The sequence below is a fragment of the Hyla sarda genome, chromosome 2 (assembly GCF_029499605.1).
Source record: "Hyla sarda isolate aHylSar1 chromosome 2, aHylSar1.hap1, whole genome shotgun sequence".
NCBI lineage: Eukaryota > Metazoa > Chordata > Amphibia > Anura > Hylidae > Hyla > Hyla sarda.
In genome coordinates this window covers 293,857,983-293,878,629 of record NC_079190.1, presented here as the reverse complement: position 1 = coordinate 293,878,629, position 20,647 = coordinate 293,857,983, and the positions used below count along the sequence as shown (strand labels likewise).

The window sequence follows — 20,647 nt, the reverse complement described above, 5'->3', positions numbered from 1 at the left end:
TAAAAAATATATAAAAATATACCCCATAAAGTCCCATTTTTATATACACTTTTTGTATCTCTGCATGCAGAATTTTTAAAACATAACATTATTGATCCTGAATAGAGATGAGCGAACTTACAGTAAATTCGATTCGTCACAAACTTCTCAGCTCGGCGGTTGCTGACTTTTCCTGCGTAAATTAGTTCAGCTTTCCGGTGCTCCGGTGGGCTGGAAAAGGTGGATACAGTCCTAGGAAAGAGTCTCCTAGGACTGTATCCACCTTTTCCAGCCCATCGGGAGCACCGGAATGCTGAACTAATTTATGCAGGAAAAGTCAGCAACCGCCGAGCCGAGAAGTTCGTGATGAATCGAATTTACTGTAAGTTCGCTCATCTCTAATCCTGAACTCTCTTACCAATGTAACAATAAAAAAATATCCCCAATGGATATTAAAAAGGGAAAACTCAAAAATTTAGAATGTAGAATGCAGTCATGTCTGACACACTGACTTGCAGCCATGTGTGTGTTTTCTTGTGGAACAATTGTGTTCTGGCCTAACTGTCAACTTGGAGTGCACAATATTCGTGAGCTGTGGGGTTTACATGCCCTCCTATGCCAATTGACAGTTTACTAGTCCACATGTGGCAGATTTCTCCACTGCACATCCACAGCAAAATGTGTGTTAAATGTGAAAATGAGACTCTGGGTTCTACATGTTGTCACTTTTAAAACCTGCAACAGAAACTGACATGCGATGGCTTTAAAAATCTGCACCACAGGCCAATATTTGTACTGAAAAAATTTGGAGCATATGGATGAGATTTGTTGAGAAACATAAAAAGAAATCCTGCAGACTGACAGTGCGGGCACATTAATATTTTCCTTCACAGCTGACTATACGTGGTGACTTTAGCCACACCAACATAAAAGTGAATGTATTGACTAGATTTTTATATGCTTTTTTTAAAAATGTTTCTATCTGATTTCAAATGATCTGTTTAATTTTATGTACATTGTGAAGGAAGCATTTTTTAAGTTTATTTAGCTAGATTATTCACCTTAATCCCCATGGACAATTAAACAGACTGTATTCAGTAGAATTGGAATATTTTGTGGACACGTTGTGTGGTATTTTGTAATATAGAGTAAAAACACACACAATCTTAAATACATTTACCATAAAAACTAAAGTTTAATGGGTAATTTTCTAATGACAAATTCCAATCACTGGCTGAGGTGAGAAATAGCGGTGGTCTGTGATTGGCTAAGCAGGCCGTCACTTGCTCTCGTCCAGGAAGGTGGGGGCCGGAGTGCCCAGGACCCCATACAGAATATCCTGTGGACAGGGGATAAGTTTCAAGTTCAGTTCCTTAAAGGAGTAGTCCAGTGGTGATTCAGTGGTTTACAACTTATCCCCTATCTTAAGGATAGGGGATAAGTTGCAGATCGCGGGGGGTCCGACCCCTAGGGCCCCCCGCGATCTCCTGTACGGAGCCCCGACAGCCCGCGGGAAGGGGGCGTGTCGACCTCCGCACGAGGCGGCGGCCGACACGCCCCCTCAATACAACTCTATGGCAGAGCCGAAGCGCTGCCTTCGGCAATCTCCGGCTCTGCCATTGAGATGTATTGGGGGGGCGTGTCGGCCGCCGCCTCGTGCGGGGGTCGACACCCGCTATCTCGGCGGAGAGCCGGGGCCCCGTATAGAGAGATCTCAGGGGGCCCCAGAGGTCGGATCCCCCGCGATCTCAAACTTATCCCCTATCCTTAGGATAGGGGATAAGTTTTTCACCACTGGACTACCCCTTTAAGATGACAATGTGCAGCTCAATCACAACTAATGATAAGGAATGAAATTGCACTGTACAAGTCTCCACTACACGATAAACAGCATAAATCCTAACTTTCTTGATAACAACACAATATTCACTGTTATATATTTTTTGAATGTTATCCATGTTATGTTGCAGTTTTAAGGGAACACAGTCAATGTGGCAGTGTGGCCCTAGCCTACTATAAAACATTACAAAAGATATTTATCTTTTTTCCTACCTGCAAATTCCACAATCTTGATGGTTTTAAAGGGTTCATGGCACCTCGTAACCTATATCATCCATTGTCCACATTCTATTCTCTGTCACTAGGAATCACTTAGATGAAACTAAAAAAAATATTTGTGCATTAAGAAGAGAATACCTGGCACTGCTTAGTGGTGCAATGTCCGTATATATTAATATGACACTCTCTGGCAGTGAGTCTCTCATGTGGATTGGTGGTGATGCAGGCTTGCTTCAGCAGCAGGTATTTCAACAAATGTAAGTATAAAGAGTAGACAAGCGCAATCACCACGTTGGTTGCTTCAAACACGTCACCAAAGGATAGGGGATAAGATGTCTGATAGGGGATTGGGGACCCCCGCAATATAGCATGCAGCACCCACCTGTTGCTGATCCGGAAGCGCTGGAGGGTCTGGCTCCCGACCACGGGAATGGAAGATCGGACATCACGACTCCACCCTCGTGTGACATCACGCCCCGCCCCCTCAATGCAAGTCTATAGGAGGGGACGTGACAGTTGTGATGTCACGATCTTCCGTTCCCGTGGTCGGGAGCCAGACCCTCCAGCGCTTCCGGAGCAGTAACAGGTGGGTGCTGCATGCTATATTGCGGGGGTCCCCAGCGGCGGGAACCCTGTGATCAGACATCTTATCCCCTATCCTTTGGATAGGGGATAAGATGTCTAAGGGTGGAGTACCCCTTTAAGGCCCCTACTACATCACAAGTAAGAAGGTGTGCTCAAAAAGGACCCCAGCGGAAGTGTTGCCATCGAAACATGTACACAAAAATACAAAATCAGGTGAGTAACACCTATAATTAAATGGAAAAAGACCCTATGTGCAACAAACTGGGGGAACCATTAAAACAACTTCTATATGAGACAGCAAGACAGTAGGAATTTTCATTGGATATGACAATGTAAAATTACACAGTTACAAAAAGACGCCCATCTCATTGCGGTCGTTCAGACCGAGCGGGCCAGTCGCACTCAAATGTAAAATCCAATAAGCTTCCTTCTGTAGTAGTTGAACATCTGTCACCAAACCTAACAGGTTTTTCAATCCTTTCCAGGGCTGCAAATTTAAGTGTGTCGGGGCAACCATTGTGACATTCCTTCATATGATTGATGAATCTAGGTGCCCCTGACCCTGTGCGTACTGATCAGAGGTGTTCCCTAACATTGTGAAAAAGTGGTCTGATGGTCTTCACTATATAATAGTAACCGCAGGTCAGGGAATATACTGTATGTGTGGATTGGCATGTAATAAATTGACTGACTTTGATATGTTCTCCTTTATATTATAATGTGACCTGCGGTTGCGGTTTCTATTATATAGTGAAGACCATCAGACCCCTTTTTCACAATGTTAGGGAACACCTCCGATCACTACACACAGGGTCAGGGGCACCTAGATTCATCAATCATATGAAGGAATGTCACAATGGTTGCCCCGACACACTTAAATTTTCAGCCCTGGAAAGGATTGAAAAACCTGTTAGGTTTGGTGACAGAGATCTTCAATTACTACAGAAGGAAGCTTATTGGATTTTACTTTTAAATGTGACTGGCCCGCTCTGTCTGAACGACCGCAATGAGATGGGCATCTTCTTGTAACTGTGTAATTTTACATTGTCATATCCAATGAAACTTCCTACTGTCTTGCTGTCTCATTTAGAAATTGTTTTTAATAGTTCCCCCAGTTTGTTGCACATAGGGTCTTTTTCTATTTAATTCTAGGTGTTACTCACCTGATTTAGTATTTTAGTGTATATGTTTCAATGGCAACACTTCCACTGGGGTCCTTTTTAAGCACACCACCTTACCTGTGATGTAGTAGGGGCCTTAAGAAGCGCAACCAGCGCGAGACGGTTCTGTAGCCCGAGACTACCTTCTTTCCCTGTCGTCCCCCTGCACTTATGTTGTCTGTACCTGGATGTCTTCAATAAAGCTGATGTGTTTGAAGCTGCCAACGTGGTGAGTGCTTTATACTTACATTTGTTGAAATAGGGTATGACTGTTTAGATCAATAAAAATGGATATGGGTGCCATTGTGGCATGGTATATTGTTTACAAATTGATAGTTTCTTTACTGTCTTTTATGCAACATATGTATATTGTAAGTGTATCTACCATTAGCGAGGAGTCCGCAAGGGCCCTGCAGCCTCTCGCTTAGTTGTAACACTATTTTATATATTTCTAATATCACCAATATTATAAAATCAATCAATAAATGCTACAGTCAGTGGTGACCACAGCATTGAAGGGATGTGACAGATAAGAGAGCTCACGGTTTCCAGTCAGCACCCCAGGAGCACAAGTGCTGTAACACAAACTAACAATATTGCTTTTGTACATGGACCTCAACGAGCAAAAAAAAGTAAACACTTCATGGTCATCTCAATGAACACCAATAAAAAAAAATCATATACACCAAAATAGTAATATTTAATTTGATATTCTTCTATCATGATGTAACAATAACATTCTCTCTCTCATAGGGCAACTTCATGAACTTCAGACTCCAGTTCATTGTAGAATCAAATATGAAGGTATTTCTGTGTTTAAATTTGAATGACATTGTGCATATACTGTAAATAATATAGTTCAAGTAACCTTTGTCACATGTTTTTCCTTACCTAAAATGTTTTGTATGATCAATTTTTCTACAGTGCATTTTTCTACTGTGCTACCTCAACAACCCCATCAGTCTGCACTCAATACCCCATGATGAGACTACGAAAACAGAATTTTAGACATTTTTGTAAATTGTTCACTCCCGCACTAATCACACGGTACTGACGGATAGTGCGGGGGATGGGGATTCATATGATCCCTACCTTGCTGTTCGCCCGCAATCTTAGTTTTTCTATATATGCAAATGTAGCTGTGACTGGCATGGGCGGGGTTTTCAGGAGCCTAGTGGCACTGTGACATCGGCGCCACCCGTCTGCCGCACCGCCCGCTTATGAATATTCATCCCTCCTCCCCCCCCCCCCGGCTCTCCCTCTCCCCGCCGCTCCTACCTGGTCTTCACTGCGCATGTCAGGAAGCGGCACATGCGCAGTGACGACCAGTTAGGAGCGGCGGGTAGAGGGAGTGCCAGAGGGATGAATATTCATAAGCTGGCGGCACTTACGTCACAGTGTCACTAGGCTCCTGAAAACCGCGCCCGTGCCAGTTACAGCCACATTTGCATATATAGAGAAACTAAGATTGTGGGCAAACGGCTGGACTGATTTAGGCAATGTAGGGATCATATGAATAAGCGTCCCCCACTGATTGGCACTGCCTCCTGTCAAACTAACCTTATCAGCTTTTATGAGGAGGTGAGCTCCAGACTGGACCAGGGGCAATCACTGGATGTCGTATATCTGGACTTTTCCAAAGCATTTGATATGGTGCCACATAAAACATTGGTGCATAAAATGAGAAGGAACGGGCTGGGGCAGAATGTGTGTAATTGGGTAAGTAACTGGCTCAGCGATAGGAAACAGAGGGTGGTTATTAATGGTACTTATTCTGATTGGCTGACTGTTACTAGTGGGGTACCACAGGAGTCAGAATTGGGTCCTGTTCTATTTAATATATTTATTAATGACCTTGTAGAGGGGTTGAATAGTAAAGTAGCAATCTTTGCAGATGATACTAAACTCTGTAAAGCGGTAAACACAATAGAGGACAGTGCACTGTTTCTAATGGATCTGGATAGTTTGGGGGTTTGGGCTGAGAAGTGGCAGATGAGGTTCAACACTGATAATTGTAAGGTAATGCACATGGGGAGGAAAAATCTGGGAAGAGGTTATATATTAAATGGGAGAACACTTGGGACGACTGATGTGGAAAAGGACTTGGGGGTCTTAGTTAATAGTAAATTTAGCTGTAGTGACCAGTGTCGGGCAGCTGCTGCCAAGGCTAATAAAATCATGGGGTGCATCAATAGGGGCATAGATGCCCACAACAAGGAAATAATTCTACCAATGTACAAATCACTAGTCAGACCACACATAGAATACTGTGTACAGTACTGGGCACCAGTGTACAAGAAAGATAAAGTGGAGTTGGAGAGGGTTCAAAGACGGGCAACCAGGGTAATACGGGGAATGGGAGGACTACAGAAAGATTATCAGAATTAGGGTTACTTAGTTTAGAAAAAAGAAATCTTAGGGGCGACCTAATAACTATGTATAAATATATCAGGGGGCCATACAGAGATCTCTCCCATGATCTATTTATACCCAGGACTGTATCTATTACAAGGGGGCATTCTCTACGTCTAGAGGAAAGAAGGTTTCTACACCAGCACAGACGGGGGTTCTTTACTGTAAGAGCAGTGAGACTGGAATTCTCTCACGCAGGAGGTGGTCATGGTGAACTCTGTAATAGAGTTCAAAACGGGTCTAAATGCATTTTTGGAGAGTAATAACATTGCTGGTTATGTATACTAGATATTTAGTGCCAGACCGTTGATCCAGAGATTTATTCTGATGCCATATTTGGAGTCGGGAAGGAATTTTTACCTCTAGTATGAGGTTGTTTTGCCTTCCCCTGGATCAACTCAGTAGGGACTCAGTAGGGATATAGGTTGAACCAGATGGACTCTGGTCTTTTTTCAACCTTACGAACTTGGTTACTATGTTACTATCCGTCAGTACCTATGGTTAGTGCTGGAGTTAACATGTGACAGTTTTCCTTTAAAAAGGAAAAAATAATTTGTTGCATGTAAAGAGTACAGACTTGGCTGAAGCACCTTTTGGCAGTGATAACAGCTTCCAGTATTCTTGGGTATGATGCCGCAAGGTTCACATGCCTGGATTTGGGCATTTTCTGGCATTCTTCTCTGCAGATCCTCTCAGCTATGTCTGATTGGATGTGGACCATCAGTGGACAGCCATTTTCAGATCTTTCCACATGTTCAATTGGGTTCAGGTCAGGGCTGTGGCTGGGCCACTCGGATATTCAGAGCTGTCCCAAAGCCACTCCTGTGTTGTCTTGGCTGTGTGCTAAGGGTTATTGTCTTATTGGAAGGTGAACCCTCGGCCCAGTCTGAGGTCCAGAGCACTCTGGATCAGATTTTTATTAAGAATATCTATGTACTTTGCTCCATTCAGTTTTCCCTCAGCACTGACCAACTTTCCCTTTCCTAGCTGATGAGCCCCCCAAATCCCCCCCCCCCCCCATCAGTAGGAAGATACTATCAGGTGATCAGGCAGGTGATAACATTGCCTGGTTTCCTCCAGAAATTACTCTTAGGACTCAATCGCACTGTATTTTCTGAGCTCAAGAATTAAGGTACAGCAGCCTCCTATTGTTTTTAATGGGATTTTGCGGCACCATTCATACTACGGAATTGTCACAGCAGACATTCTGCTGCAGAAATTCTGAACCCCATTCATATTCATTATTTCAGCTGAATCTGCTCTGAAATGCATTGGCACATTTGAGTGGTCTTATCAACGTCTTTTTTGATGGCGCTTGCTACTGATGGACTCCTCGTCCAGAATATCTCACTTGTGAATCTGCTGAGAGACCGTATATAGACAGGGCTGTCTCTTTCCAAATCATGTGCAATTAAAGGGGTTATCCAGGAAAAAAATTTTTTATATATATCAACTGGCTCCAGAAAGATTTGTAAATGACTTCTATTAAAAAAAAATCTTAATCCTTTCAGTACTTATGAGCTGCTGAAGTTGAGTTGTTCTTTTCTGTCTAAGTGCTCTCTGATGACACGTGTCTCGGGAACTGTCCAAAGTAGAAGCAAATCCCCATAGCAAGCCTCTTCTACTCTGTGCAGTTCCCGAGACAAGCAGAAAACAACAACTCAACTTCAGCAGCTTATAATTAATGAAAGGATTAAGATTTTTTAATAGAAGTAATTTACAAATCTGTTTAACTTTCTGGAGCCAGTTGATATTAAAAAAAAAAAAAAAAATTCCTGGAATACCCCTTTAACCCCTTAAGGACGCAGGACGTAAATGTACGTCCTGGTGAGGTGGTACTTAACGCACCAGGACGTACATTTACGTCCTAAGCATAACCGCGGGCATCGGAGCGATGCCCGTGTCATGCGCGGCTGATCCCGGCTGCTGATCGCAGCCAGGGACCCGCCGGCAATGGCCGACGCCCGCGATCTCGCGGGCGTCCGCCATTAACCCCTCAGGTGCCGGGATCAATACAGATCCCGGCATCTGCGGGAGTTCGCGATTAAAATGAACGATCGGATCGCCCGCAGCGCTGCTGCGGGGATCCGATCATTCATAACGCCGCACGGAGGTCCCCTCTCCTTCCTCCGTGCGGCTCCCGGCGTCTTCTGCTCTGGTCTGTGATCGAGCAGACCAGAGCAGGAGATGACCGATAATACTGATCTGTTCTATGTCCTATACATAGAACAGATCAGTATTAGCAATCATGGTATTGCTATGAATAGTCCCCTATGGGGACTATTCAAGTGTAAAAAAAAAATGTAAAAGTAAAAGTAAAAAAAAAGTGAAAAATCCCCTCCCCCAATAAAAAAGTAAAACGTCCGTTTTTTCCTATTTTACCCCCAAAAAGCGTAAAAAACATTTTTTATAGACATATTTGGTATCGCCGCGTGCGTAAATGTCCGAACTATTAAAATAAAATGTTAATGATCCCGTACGGTGAACGGCGTGAACGAAAAAAAATTAAAAAAGTCCAAAATTCCTACTTTTTTAATACATTTTATTAAAAAAAAAATTATAAAAAATGTATTAAAAGTTTTTTATATACAAATGTGGTATCAAAAAAAAGTACAGATCATGGCGCAAAAAATGAGCCCCCATACCGCCGCTTATACGGAAAAATAAAAAAGTTATAGGTCATCAAAATAAAGGGATTATAAACGTACTAATTTGGTTAAAAAGTTTGTGATTTTTTTTAAGCGCAACAATAATATAAAAGTATATAATAATGGGTATCATTTTAATCGTATTGACCCTCAGAATAAAGAACACATGTCATTTTTACCAGAAATTGTACGGCGTGAAAACAAAACCTTCCAAAATTAGCAAAATTGCGTTTTTCGTTTTAATTTCCCCACAAAAATAGTGTTTTTTGGTTGCGCCATACATTTTATGATATAATGAGTGATGTCATTACAAAGGACAACTGGTCGCGCAAAAAACAAGCCCTCATACTAGTCTGTGGATGAAAATATAAAAGAGTTATGATTTTTAGAAGGCGAGGAGGAAAAAATGAAAACGTAAAAATGAAATTGTCTGAGTCCTTAAGGCCAAAATGGGCTGAGTCCTTAAGGGGTTAACTGACTTTACCCCAGATGACTCCCATCAAGGTGTAGATGCATCTTGAAGATAATCAAGAAATATACAGAAATGATGTATGGATATCAATTTGTGTATTCTGCTCTGGCTCTCTGTTCTTGTGCCTTTACTAAAATATTACTGCACCTTGACCATTGCCACTTGTGTGTCTAAAGTGCATAGCGGAAGATGCATCCGTAAGTAAAATCGGATACGACTAATAAAATAATAGAGTAGTTTATTAAACTACTCCATTCTTTATTATTTTATTAGTTGTGTACGATTTCTCGCGGGCTAGACCCCAATTCCTCCCATCCAGATAGGACAGGAGGGCTGTTTCAGGACATCAGTACTTAAAGGGTACCTCTCATCAAATAAACTTTTGATATATTTTAGATTAATGAATGTTGAATAACTTTCCAATAGCATGTTAATGAAATATATGCTTCTTTCTATTGTATTTTTCCCGATCAGTCCTGTCAGCAAGCATTTCTGACTCATGCTGGAGTCCTAAACACTCAGAGCTGCCAGCCTGCTTTGTTCACAGCCAAACAGGCTGTGAACAAAGCAGGCTGGCAGCTCTGAGTGTTTTCCTTTGTGAACAAAGCAGACTGGCAGCTCGTAGTGTTTAGGACTCCAGCATGAGTCTGAAATGCTTGCTGCCAGGACTGGTAGGGAGACCCCTAGTGGTCATTTCTTCAAAGTGGAAAATTAAATAGAAAGAAGCATATTTTTTAATAACTTGCAATTGTAAAGTTATTCTGCATACATTAATCTATAATATAGCAAAAGTTTTTTTGATGAGAGGTACCCTTTAAGATCACCTTCAGTAATCCTCTGCTTACTCCTGCCCATCCAATAGTCATAGAACTATGGTTCTATAGCAGTATCCCATTGACACTGAGGGAGTTAAAATAATAATTTTTTTATTGTCCCCAGCCTGCCCAATAAAATAACTTTAATTTGCCTGCCTTCTAGCTACAGTATCTGGGTGCCCCATCCACTGCTGGTGACTCTGCTTTCCCTGAGCTGCAGAGTGTAGCGTTTGTAGCCAGGGCAACTGGCAGAGGCCGAGGCAAAAAACCACCAAGGCCAGTCATTGGCTGAGTGGCACTTTGACATCCAGGAAGCAAACCGGCTGGAGACGGAGTTTAATACCTAAGCTACGAGGGAACAGAGGAAGGGAAGTTAGTGTTTATTTTATTAGGCAGACTGTGGACATTAGGAAAGTAATACATTTTAACGGACAAGTCCTATAAAGGAGTTATCCAGACATAGAAAAATGTATTCCAAAAACAGCACCACATCTGTCCTCAGGTTGTATGGTATTGCAGCTCCATTCCATTAAAGTGAATGGAGCCAAGTTGTTATTTCAAACAACCTGAGGACAGGTGTGTGGCTGTGTTTGGAAGAAATCAAATTTTTTTTAAATTTTGGATAACCCCTTTAACCCGTACAGGACCCAGGGCGTATGGATACGCCCTGTGTACCTGGGTCTTAAGGACCCAGGGCGTAACTGTACGCCTGTGGGAATTTCGGTCCACCCCTCCTATCCCTGCTATTGGTGGTCTAGACGCGACCACCAATAGCAGATCGGGGGCGGGGGGGTTAACTTTCGTTTTTCCCGTTCTGCCCACCCACAACAGGCGGGGCAGGACGGGGAAACAACGGAGGACCGGCGCCGATGATCCACTTACCCGTCGGTGGAGGCTGCGGGACGGGATCGGCTGCGGTGATCGGCGCTGGCGGCGATGTCGTGCGGTAGAAGAGGATGGCTCCCTGGATCTGACGGAAGCCGGTAAGTTGCCTAGCAACATCTAGAGGGCTACAGTCTGAGACTGTAGCCCTCCAGATGTTGTAAAACTACAACTCCCAGCATGCCAAGACAGCTGTTTGGGCATGCTGGGATTTGCAGTTTTTCAACAGCTGGAGGTCTACCGTTTAGAGACCACTGCACAGTGATCTCTATACTGCCCTCTAGATCTTGCAAAACTACAATTCCTAGCATGCCCACACAGCAGTTTGCTGTCTGTGCATGCTGGGATTTGTACTTTTGCAACATCTGGAGGTCCACAGTTTGGAGATCACTGTGCACTGGTCTCTAACTGTAGCCCTCCAGATTTTGCAAAACTGCAAATCCCAGCATGCCCAAACAGCTGTCTCGGCATGCTGGGAGTTGTAGTTGCATACCTCCAGCTATTGCTTAACTACATCTCCCAGCATCAGTACATGCTGGGAGTTGTAGTTTTGCAACAGCTGGAGGCACACTGGTTGGAAAATACTGAGTTAGGTAACAGAACCTAACTGAAGGTTTTCCAACCAGTGTGCCTCCAGCTGTGGCAAAACTACAACTCCCAGCATGCACGGTCTGTCAGTACATGCTGGGAGTTGTAGTTTTGAAACAGCTGGAGTTTTGTCCCCCCCCATGTGAACGTACAGGGTACATTCACACGGGCAGGTTTACAGTAAGTTTCCCGTTTAAAGTATGAGCTGCGGCATATTTTTCGCCGCAGCGCAAATTTCTAGCAGGAAACTCACTGTAAACCTCCGCCAGTGCGAATGTACCCTAAAAACACTACGCTACACTACACTAATACAAAATAAAGGGTAAAACACTACATATACACCCCCTTACACTGTCCCTCCAATAAAAATGAAAAACTTATTCTACAGCAGTGTTTCCAAAACGGAGCCTCCAGCTGTTGCAAAAAAACAACTCCCAGCATTTCCGGACAGCCACGGACTGTCCAGGCATGCTGGGAGTTTAGCAACAGCTAGAGGCACCCTTTTTGAGAATCACTGGCGTAGAATACCCCTATGTCCACCCCTATAAAACCCCTAATTTAGTCCTCAAATGCGCATGGCGCTCTCTCACTTTGGAGCCCTGTCGCATTTCAAGGAAACAGTTTAGGGCCACATATGGGGTATTTCCGTACTCGAGAGAAATTGCACTACAAATTTTGGGGGGCTTTTTCTCCTTTTACCCCTTATGAAAAGGAAAAGTTGGGGGCTACACCAGCCTGTTAGTATAAAAAAAAATAAACAATTTTACACTGACATGCTGGTGTTGCCCCATACTTTTTATATTCACAAGTGTTAAAAGGAAAAAGACCACCAAAACTTGTAACGCAATTTCGCCTGAGTACGGAAATACCCCATATGTGGGCATAAAATGCTCTGCGGGCACACAACAAGGCTCAGGAGTGAGAGCGCACCATGTACATTAGAAGCCTAAATTGGTGATTTGCACAGTGGTTCTACCATAAACGCAAAAAAAGAAATACCCACATGTGACCCCATTTTGGAAACTACACCCCTCACGGAACGTAACAAGTGGTATAGTGAGCCTGAACACCCCACAGGTGTTTAATGAAAATTCTTCAAAGTTGGATTGAAAAATGAAGAAGAAGAAAAAAATTCACAAAAATGCTGGTGTTACCCTAAATTTTTCATTTTCACACGGAAAATAGGAAAAAAGCCCCCCAAAATTTGTAACCCCATTTCTTCGGAGTAAGATCATACCCCATATGCGGATGTAAAGTGCTCTGCTGGCGCACTACAATGCTCAGAAGAGAAGGAGCGCCATTGGGATTTTGAAGAGAAAATTTGTCCGGAATTGAAGGCCACGTGTGTTTACAAAGCCCCCATAGTGCCAGAACAATGTAACACCCCCCCCCCCACATGTGACCCATTTTGGAAACTACACCCCTCGTGTAATGTAATAAGGGGTACAATGAGCATTTACGCCCCACAGGTGTCTGACAGATTTTTGGAACAGTGGTCCGTGAAAATGAAAAAAATTATTTTTCATTTGCACAGTCCACTGTTTCAGAGATCTGTCAAACGCCAGTGGGGTGTAAATACTCACTGCACCCCTTATTAAATTCTGTGAGGGGTGTAGTTTCCAAAATGGGGTCACATATGGGGGGGTTCCACTGTTCTGGCACCATGGGGGGCTTTGTAAACGCTCATGGCCCCCGACTTCTATTCCAACCAAATTCTGTCTCCAAAAGATCAATGATTGCTCCTCCTCTTCTGAGCATTGTAGTTCGCCAGCAGAGCACTTCACATCCACACAATCGGTATTTCCATACTCAAAAGAAATGGGGTTACAAATTTTGGGGGTCATTTTCTCCTATTACCCCTTGTAAAAATGTAAAATTTGGGGGACATTTTAGTGAAGAAAATTTTATTTTTTTTCATTTACAGATCCGACTTTAACAAAAAGTTGTCAAACACCTGTGAGGTGTTAAGTTTCACTGTACCCCTTGTTGCGTTCCTTGAGGGGTGTAGTTTCCAAAATAGTATGCCATGTGGGTTCATTTATTTATTTTTTTGTTGCTGTCCTGGTACCATAGGGGCTTCCTAAATGCGACATGCCCTCCAAAAACCATTTCAGCAAAATTCGCTTTTCAAAAGCCAAATGTGACTCCTTCTTTTCTGAGCGTTGTAGTGTGCCAGCAGAGCAGTTGACGTCCACACATGGGGTATTTCCATACTCAGAAGAGATGGGGTTACAAATTTTGGGGGGGGCATTTTGTCCTATTATCCCTTGTAAAAATGTAAAATTTGGGGGAAAACTAGCATTTTAGTGAAAAAATAAATAAATAAATGAAATCATTTACACATCCAACTTTAACAAAAAGTTGTGAAACACCTGTGGGGTGTTAAGGCTCACTGTACCCCTTGTTGCGTTCCTTTAGGGGTGTAGTTTCCAAAATAGTATGCCATGTGTTTTTTTTTTTTTTTTTTTTTTTTTTTTTTTTTTTTTTTGCTATTCTGGCACCATAGGGGCTTCCTACATGCGACATGCCCCACAAAAACCATTTCAGAAAAACTCACACTCCAAAATCCCATTGTCACTCCTTCCCTTCTGAGCCCTCTACTGCGCCCGCTGAACACTTGACATACCAAGGATGTGGAAATCCTATCGCCCGACGCCCGGGACAAGTAGTTTTGGGCGCAGGGCAAGTGAATTTGTCATAGATTTAGCCCTGTATCGGGCTAGCAGGCACAGAACGACTTCCCCCGTATTTTTCTTTAACTCCTTGGGGACGGAGCCCATTATAACTCTAAGGGTGGGAGCATTTTTTGCAAATCTGACCACTGTCACTTTAAGCATTAATAACTCTGGGATGCTTTTACTTATAAATTTGATTTAGAGAGAGTTTTTTCGTGACATATTCTACTTTATGGTAGTGGTAAATTTTTGTCGATACTTTCATCATTTCTTGGTGAAAAATTCCAAAATTTGATGAAAAATTTTAAAATTTAGCATTTTTCTAACTTTGAAGCTCTCTGCTTGTAAGGAAAATAGACATTCCAAATAAATGATATATTGATTCACAAATACAATATGTCTACTTTATATTTGCATCATAAAGTTGACATGTTTTTACTTTTGGAAGACATCAGAGGGCTTCAAAGTTCAGCAGCAATTTTCCAATTTTTCACAAAATTTTCAAAATCGGAATTTTTCAGGGACCAGTTCAGGTTTGAAGTGGATTTGAAGGGCCTTCATATTAGAAATGACCCAATTATAAAAACTGCACCCCTCAAAGTATCCAAAATGACATTCAGTTAGTTTGTTAACCCTTTAGGTGTTTCACAGGAATAGCAGCAAAGTGAAGGAGAAAATTTAAAATCTTCATTTTTTACATTCACATATTCTTGTAGGCCCAGTTTTTGAATTTTTACAAGTAGTAATAGGAGAAAAAGCCTCCAAAAATTTGTAACCCAATTTCTCTCGAGTAAGCAGATACCTCATATGTGTATGTCAAGTGTTCGGCGGGCGCAGTAGAGGGCTCAGAAGGGAAGGAGCCACAATGGTATTTTGGAGAGTGAATTTTGCTGAAATGGTTTTTGGGGGTATGTCACATTTAGGAAGACCCTATGGTGCCAGAACAGCAGAAAACCCCACATGGCATACCATTTTGGAAACTACACCCCTCAAGGCACGTAACAAGGGGTCCAGTGAGCCTTAACACCACGCAGGTGTTTGACGACTTTTCGTTAAAATCGGATGTGTAAATGAAGAAAAACTTTTTTCGCTAAAGTGTAGCTTCTTCCCCAAATTTACCATTTTTACAAAGGGTTATGGGAGAGAATGCCCTCCAAAAGTTGTAACCCCATTTCTTCTGAGTATGGAAATACCCCATGTTAGGACGTAAAATGCTGTGCGGGCGAAATACAATGCTCAGAAGAGGAGCGCCATTGAGCTTTTGGAAAGAGAATTCCTTTGGAATGGTAGTCAGGGGCCATGTGCGTTTACAAAGCCCCCTTTGGTGCAAGAACAGTGGACCCCCCACATGTGACCCCATTTTGGAAACAACACCCCTCACAGAATTTAATAAGGGGTGCAGTGAGTATTTACACCCCACTGGCCTTTGACAGATCTTTGGAACACTGGACTGTGCAAATGAAAAATAAAATTTTTCAATTTCACAGACCACTGTTCCAAAAATCTGTCAGACACATGTGGGGCGTAAATTCTCACTGTACCCCTTATTACATTACACGAGGGGTGTAGTTTCCAAAATGGGGTCACATGTGAGGGGGGGGGGGGGGGGTCCATTGTTCTGGCACTATGGGGGCTTTGTAAACTCATGTGGCCTTCAATTCCGGACACATTTTCTCTTCAAAATCCCAATGGCGCTCCTTCTCTTCTGAGCATTGTAGTGTGCCCGCCGAGCACTTTACATCCACATATGGGGTATGTTCTTACTCAGAGGAAATGGGGTTACAAATTTTGGGGGGGCTTTTTTCCTATTTTCCCTTGTGAAAATGAAAAATTTTCCCATCCAAATTTGCATGCTGGGAGTTGTACTTTTGCAACAACTGGAGGCACACTGGTTGGAAAACCTTCAGTTAGGTTCTGTAACTGTTCTGTTCCTAACTCAGAATTTTCCAACCAGTGTGCCTCCAGCTGTAGCAAAACTGCAACTCCCAGCATGTACTAATCACCGAAGGGCATGCTGGGAGATGTAGTTATGCAACAGCTGGAGGTTACGCAACTACAACTCCCAGCATGGTGAGACAGCTGTTTGAGCATGCTGGGATTTGCAGTTTTGCAACATATGGAGGGCTACAGTTTATATACCACTGCACAGTGATTTCCAAACTGTGACCCTCCAGATGTTGCAAAACTACAAATCCCAGTATGCCCAGACAGCAAAGAGCTGTTTGAACATGCTAGGAGTTGTAGTTTTGCAAGATCTGGAGGGATACAGTTTAGAGACCACTATATAGTGATCTCAAACTGCAGCCCTCCAGCTGTTGCAAAACTACATATTCCAGCATGCCCAAACAGCTGTCTGGGCATGCTGGGAGTTGTAGCTTTGCAACATCTGGAGGGCTATAGTCTAGGCAACTTACCGGCTTCCGTAGGATCCAGGGAGCCGTCCTCTTCTGCCGCCCACCGATCGTTGCCCGCAGCCTCCGGAGGGGTAAGTGGACCTTCGGTGTTCTGTCCCCGTCGTTTCCCCGTCCTGCCCCGCCTATTGTGGGTGGGCAGGATGGGGAAAACTAAAGTAAACCCCTCCGCCCCCAATCTGCTATTGGTGGTCGCATCTAGACCACCAATAGCAGGGATAGGAGGGGTGGCACCCCTGCCACCTCACTCCTATCGCTTCAGGGGGATCGTAGTTGTCTTAGAGAACCGCGATCCCCCTTCTTTTCCGGGTCACCATAGACCCGTAATGACCCGAAATCGGCGCAAATCGCAAGTGTGAATTCACTTGCGATTTGCGCCGATCGCCGACGTGGGGGGGGGGGGGGGATGTCTAATGACCCCCTCCCCCTGGGCATTTGCACGGGGTGCCTGCTGATAGATATCAGCAGTCACGGGGACCGAAATTCCCACTGGCGTATGGATACGTCTTTAAGTACCAGGACGCAAGGGCGTATGCATACGCCCTCCGTCCCCAACTGGTTAATGCCGGTGTGAGGCGCAGGAGTGGATGCAAGTCTGCACCTCACACCGGCCCTCAGAGTGTATGGAGGCGGTGTCGGTGTGAGGTGAGATTTCCAAACCCATCTCACCTCACAGCGGCCCCCAGCTGATTTCAGTAGCCGGGGGCCGCTGCTCATAACCCCCCCCCCCCCCCCCCCCAGCCGGTGTGAGGGGATCTCGCCTCACAGCTCCTCCCCTCCGCTCTCCGAAGTTTGCCGAAGCTAGAGCGAGGAGCGAGGGCAGAGCCCGAGGACTATCTGCAGGAGATGATTATGCCACCTAATTTTTTAAATTTATTTTTAGTGGCTTCTTGCCACCCGCACTGAATTGCACCCCCAGAATCCCGCCCCCTTCATACTCCTCCGCCGACCAAGAGCCCCACGGATGCACGCAAACATGCCCGAACCAAAACTACAACTTCCAGCATGTTGCACCATAACCGAAACTGTAGAACTATAAAGTGCAACATGCTGGGAGTTGTAGTTTTGGTTCGGGTCAGCTGCAGAACCATAGGCTGTCAGGGCATGCTGGGTGTTGTAATTACTAACTGCAATTCCCTGTATTCCTTGACAACAGCCTATGGCTCTGCAGCTGACACGGACCAAAACTACAACTCCCAGCATGTTACCACTATAACATTAACTGTACTACTATACAGTGCAACATGCTGCAACACCCACACAACCATAGGCTGTATCAGGGCATGCTGGGTGTTGTAGTTATCTAGTAACTAAATGCAACATAATGACACACAAATTAGAGTAAATAAAATGCACCACATAAACTGGAGAAGCAAACCCCCCCCCCCCCCCCCAAGTAGCACAGCGGCATTCACTGTTATCCAATCAAAAGGCTCCATATATAAGTCCATAAGAAGACTGAAAAATAGTGATTCAAATATTTTAAAAAGTGCGTATATATGTGAATAAGTTCTGATAATAAATGGTTCCAATAAAAACTACAGATCACGGCACATAAGATTGCCCTCATACATCCCTGTATATAGAAAAATTGGAGCTATGGGGGTCAGATGGGGGGGGGGGGGGGGGCACAATTTTCTGGGCTTGCCTCGGGAGTAAAAGGAGCTAGCTACAGCTCTCCCTCCGCTAATAGCCCGGCATGCTGCGATCACTGTGGCCGCTATTAAACCATTAGATCACCACTGTCTAAGTTGATAGCAGTGTCTAAAGGGATCTTATATCATCCCTGGTGGTCTAGTGGGGTGGATCAGACTATTTTGGTTGAAATTGTTTTATCTACCAGGACAAGTGGATTTTCTTGAGGGACAAGTAGATTGTGTTCCGCTTTAGTCCCTTGGACAAGTAGTTTTTTTTTTTCATTTCCACACCCCTGCATCCACATATGAGGTATTTCCTTACTCGAAAGAAATTGGGTTACAAATTTTAGGAGGATTTTTCTCCTTTTACCCCTTGTAAAAATAAAAAAACTGGGTGTACAAGAACATGCGAGTGTAAAAAATGAAGATTTAGAATTTTCTCCTTCACTTTGCTGCTATTCCTGTGAAACACCTAAAGGGTTAACAAACCTTTTGAATGTCATTTTGATACTTTGGGGGGGGGGGGGGGTGCAGTTTTTATAATGGGGTCATTTATGGGGCATTTCTAATATGAAGACCCTTCAAATCCACTTCAAAACAGAACTGATCCCTGAAAAATTTCGATTTTGAAAATTTTGTGAAAAATTGGAAAATTGCTGCGGACCTTTGAAGCCCTCTGATGTCTTCCAAAAGTAAAAACTCATCAATTTTATGATGAAAACATAAAGTAGACATATTGTATATGTGAATCAATAAAAAATTCATTTGGAATATTCATTTTCCTTGTAAGCCGAAAGCTTCAAAGTTAAAAAATGCAACATTTTCAATTTTTTCATTAAATTTTGGAATTTTTCACCAAGAAATGATGCAAGTATCGACAAAATTTTACCACTAACATAAAGTAGAATGAAAAAACAGTCTCTGAATCAGAATGAAAGGTAAAAACATCCCAGAGTTATTAATTCTTAAAGTGACAGTAGTCAGACGTTCAAAAAATGGCCGGGTCCCACAGTGAAAATTGGCTGGGTCCTTAAGGGGTTAATTAAAAAAAAAAAAAAAAAGACAGAAGGCTGTGACTACACAATGGGTCTATTTGTAGTTTTATGTACTTAAAAAAAAAAAACAGATTCCTTTAGCTTTTTCAAAAAAAATGTTGGGAAAAGGACATGTATGGACATTCTTTATCCTGAGAAATGGAGGAGGCAATAGGTGAGCAAGAGATTCATGGAGGTGATTATTAGAGGAGTATATTTAGAGGGTTGTCAAGCATTAGAAATATGTGGCTGCTGTATTTCAGAACCCTCACATATGTGCTGTACTAAAGCTCAACCCTATTCACGTCTACGGATCTGAGCTGCAATATTGGGCACTCGTAATGAATATACCCCTAAATATAATCTTCTAATAATCACCTCCATGAATCTCTTGCTCCCCTACTGCCTCCTCCATTTCTCATCCTGTAACAGGATGCAAACAGTGATGTTTTCTAATCCTGGAGATCCCCTTTACAATGTTTTTGCAGCATCCCTTAAAAGCATACCTGTATTCAAAAGAAACCTTTAGATGCTACCAGGACCGTATCGAAACCTCTTTCCATTAGCAATTTGGGCCATGGATTTCAGAGCCAGAGATCAGGCGTGGCTCACCCAGCTAGATAATGTTTTCTGGGGAGAAACAAACACTGGTGGAAAATGATCACAGAAACAGAAGTTCCCTCCAACATTCACTTAGCAATCTTCTTTACGGGTCTGGTGGAATGTCATTTTTGGAAAAAAAACATGCAAAGAAATTTGATTCCTAGTGGACTGCGGATCCATGTATTTCTGTCCTTCCCCGTAAATGACGAGACCTTCATCTCCTGATGGGAGGAAGCATGTGCACAGGCATTTTAAGCAAACAAAGTGACTTTACAAATTTGCTACAAATCACATGGAGAGTTGTTTGAAGTGCACTGAAATGGTCACTGCTTCATTTCTCCAGTGCTTAAGATTTGTTGGCAAAAATAAAAAAAAGAATAATTTTACTGGATCAATGCCATCAGTGTGTCAGCCATCAGGGTTTTTATAAATGATCATTTCTACTGCTTGTGTTGTCTTATTGCTTACAGTATTGTTTGTTCTGGAAGCCATCTAACAGTGTTAATGTATCTTAAATTGAAATCGTTATGAAAAGTTTTGTGTCAATTGAATGTTTAAAAACACCTCATGTTGGGACTTTGATATATTACCTTTCCTCTTATTTCAGCACCAGACTCACTCTTTTGTGCTGTGGATCAGAATCATAGGACCTTTTCAATAGGTGATTGTATGTGTTCATACCAGTTGA

General features: G+C 43.0%; 1 protein-coding gene and 1 long non-coding RNA gene across 5 annotated transcripts in view; one reads left to right on the top strand and one right to left on the bottom strand.

Annotated features, from left to right (window-relative positions):
• Nucleotides 1-20,647, top strand: part of VEZF1 (vascular endothelial zinc finger 1) — a 63,748-nt gene that overhangs the window by 40,356 nt on the left and 2,745 nt on the right. For 3 of the 4 annotated variants that reach the window (XM_056557497.1, XM_056557499.1, XM_056557500.1), the window contains exons 5-6: nucleotides 4,536-4,586; nucleotides 20,567-20,626. In XM_056557497.1, coding sequence (XP_056413472.1) covers nucleotides 4,536-4,586; nucleotides 20,567-20,626 — 111 coding nt within the window. The remainder of the gene's footprint in view (nucleotides 1-4,535; nucleotides 4,587-20,566; nucleotides 20,627-20,647) is intronic. The other variant, XM_056557498.1, reaches the window with a different exon arrangement.
• On the bottom strand, nucleotides 332-11,081 carry LOC130356258 (uncharacterized). Its single transcript, XR_008888820.1, has 3 exons — nucleotides 11,012-11,081; nucleotides 2,032-2,140; nucleotides 332-1,318 (listed from the first exon to the last, which is right to left on the bottom strand). It is a non-coding gene; the product is annotated as an uncharacterized LOC130356258 (long non-coding RNA).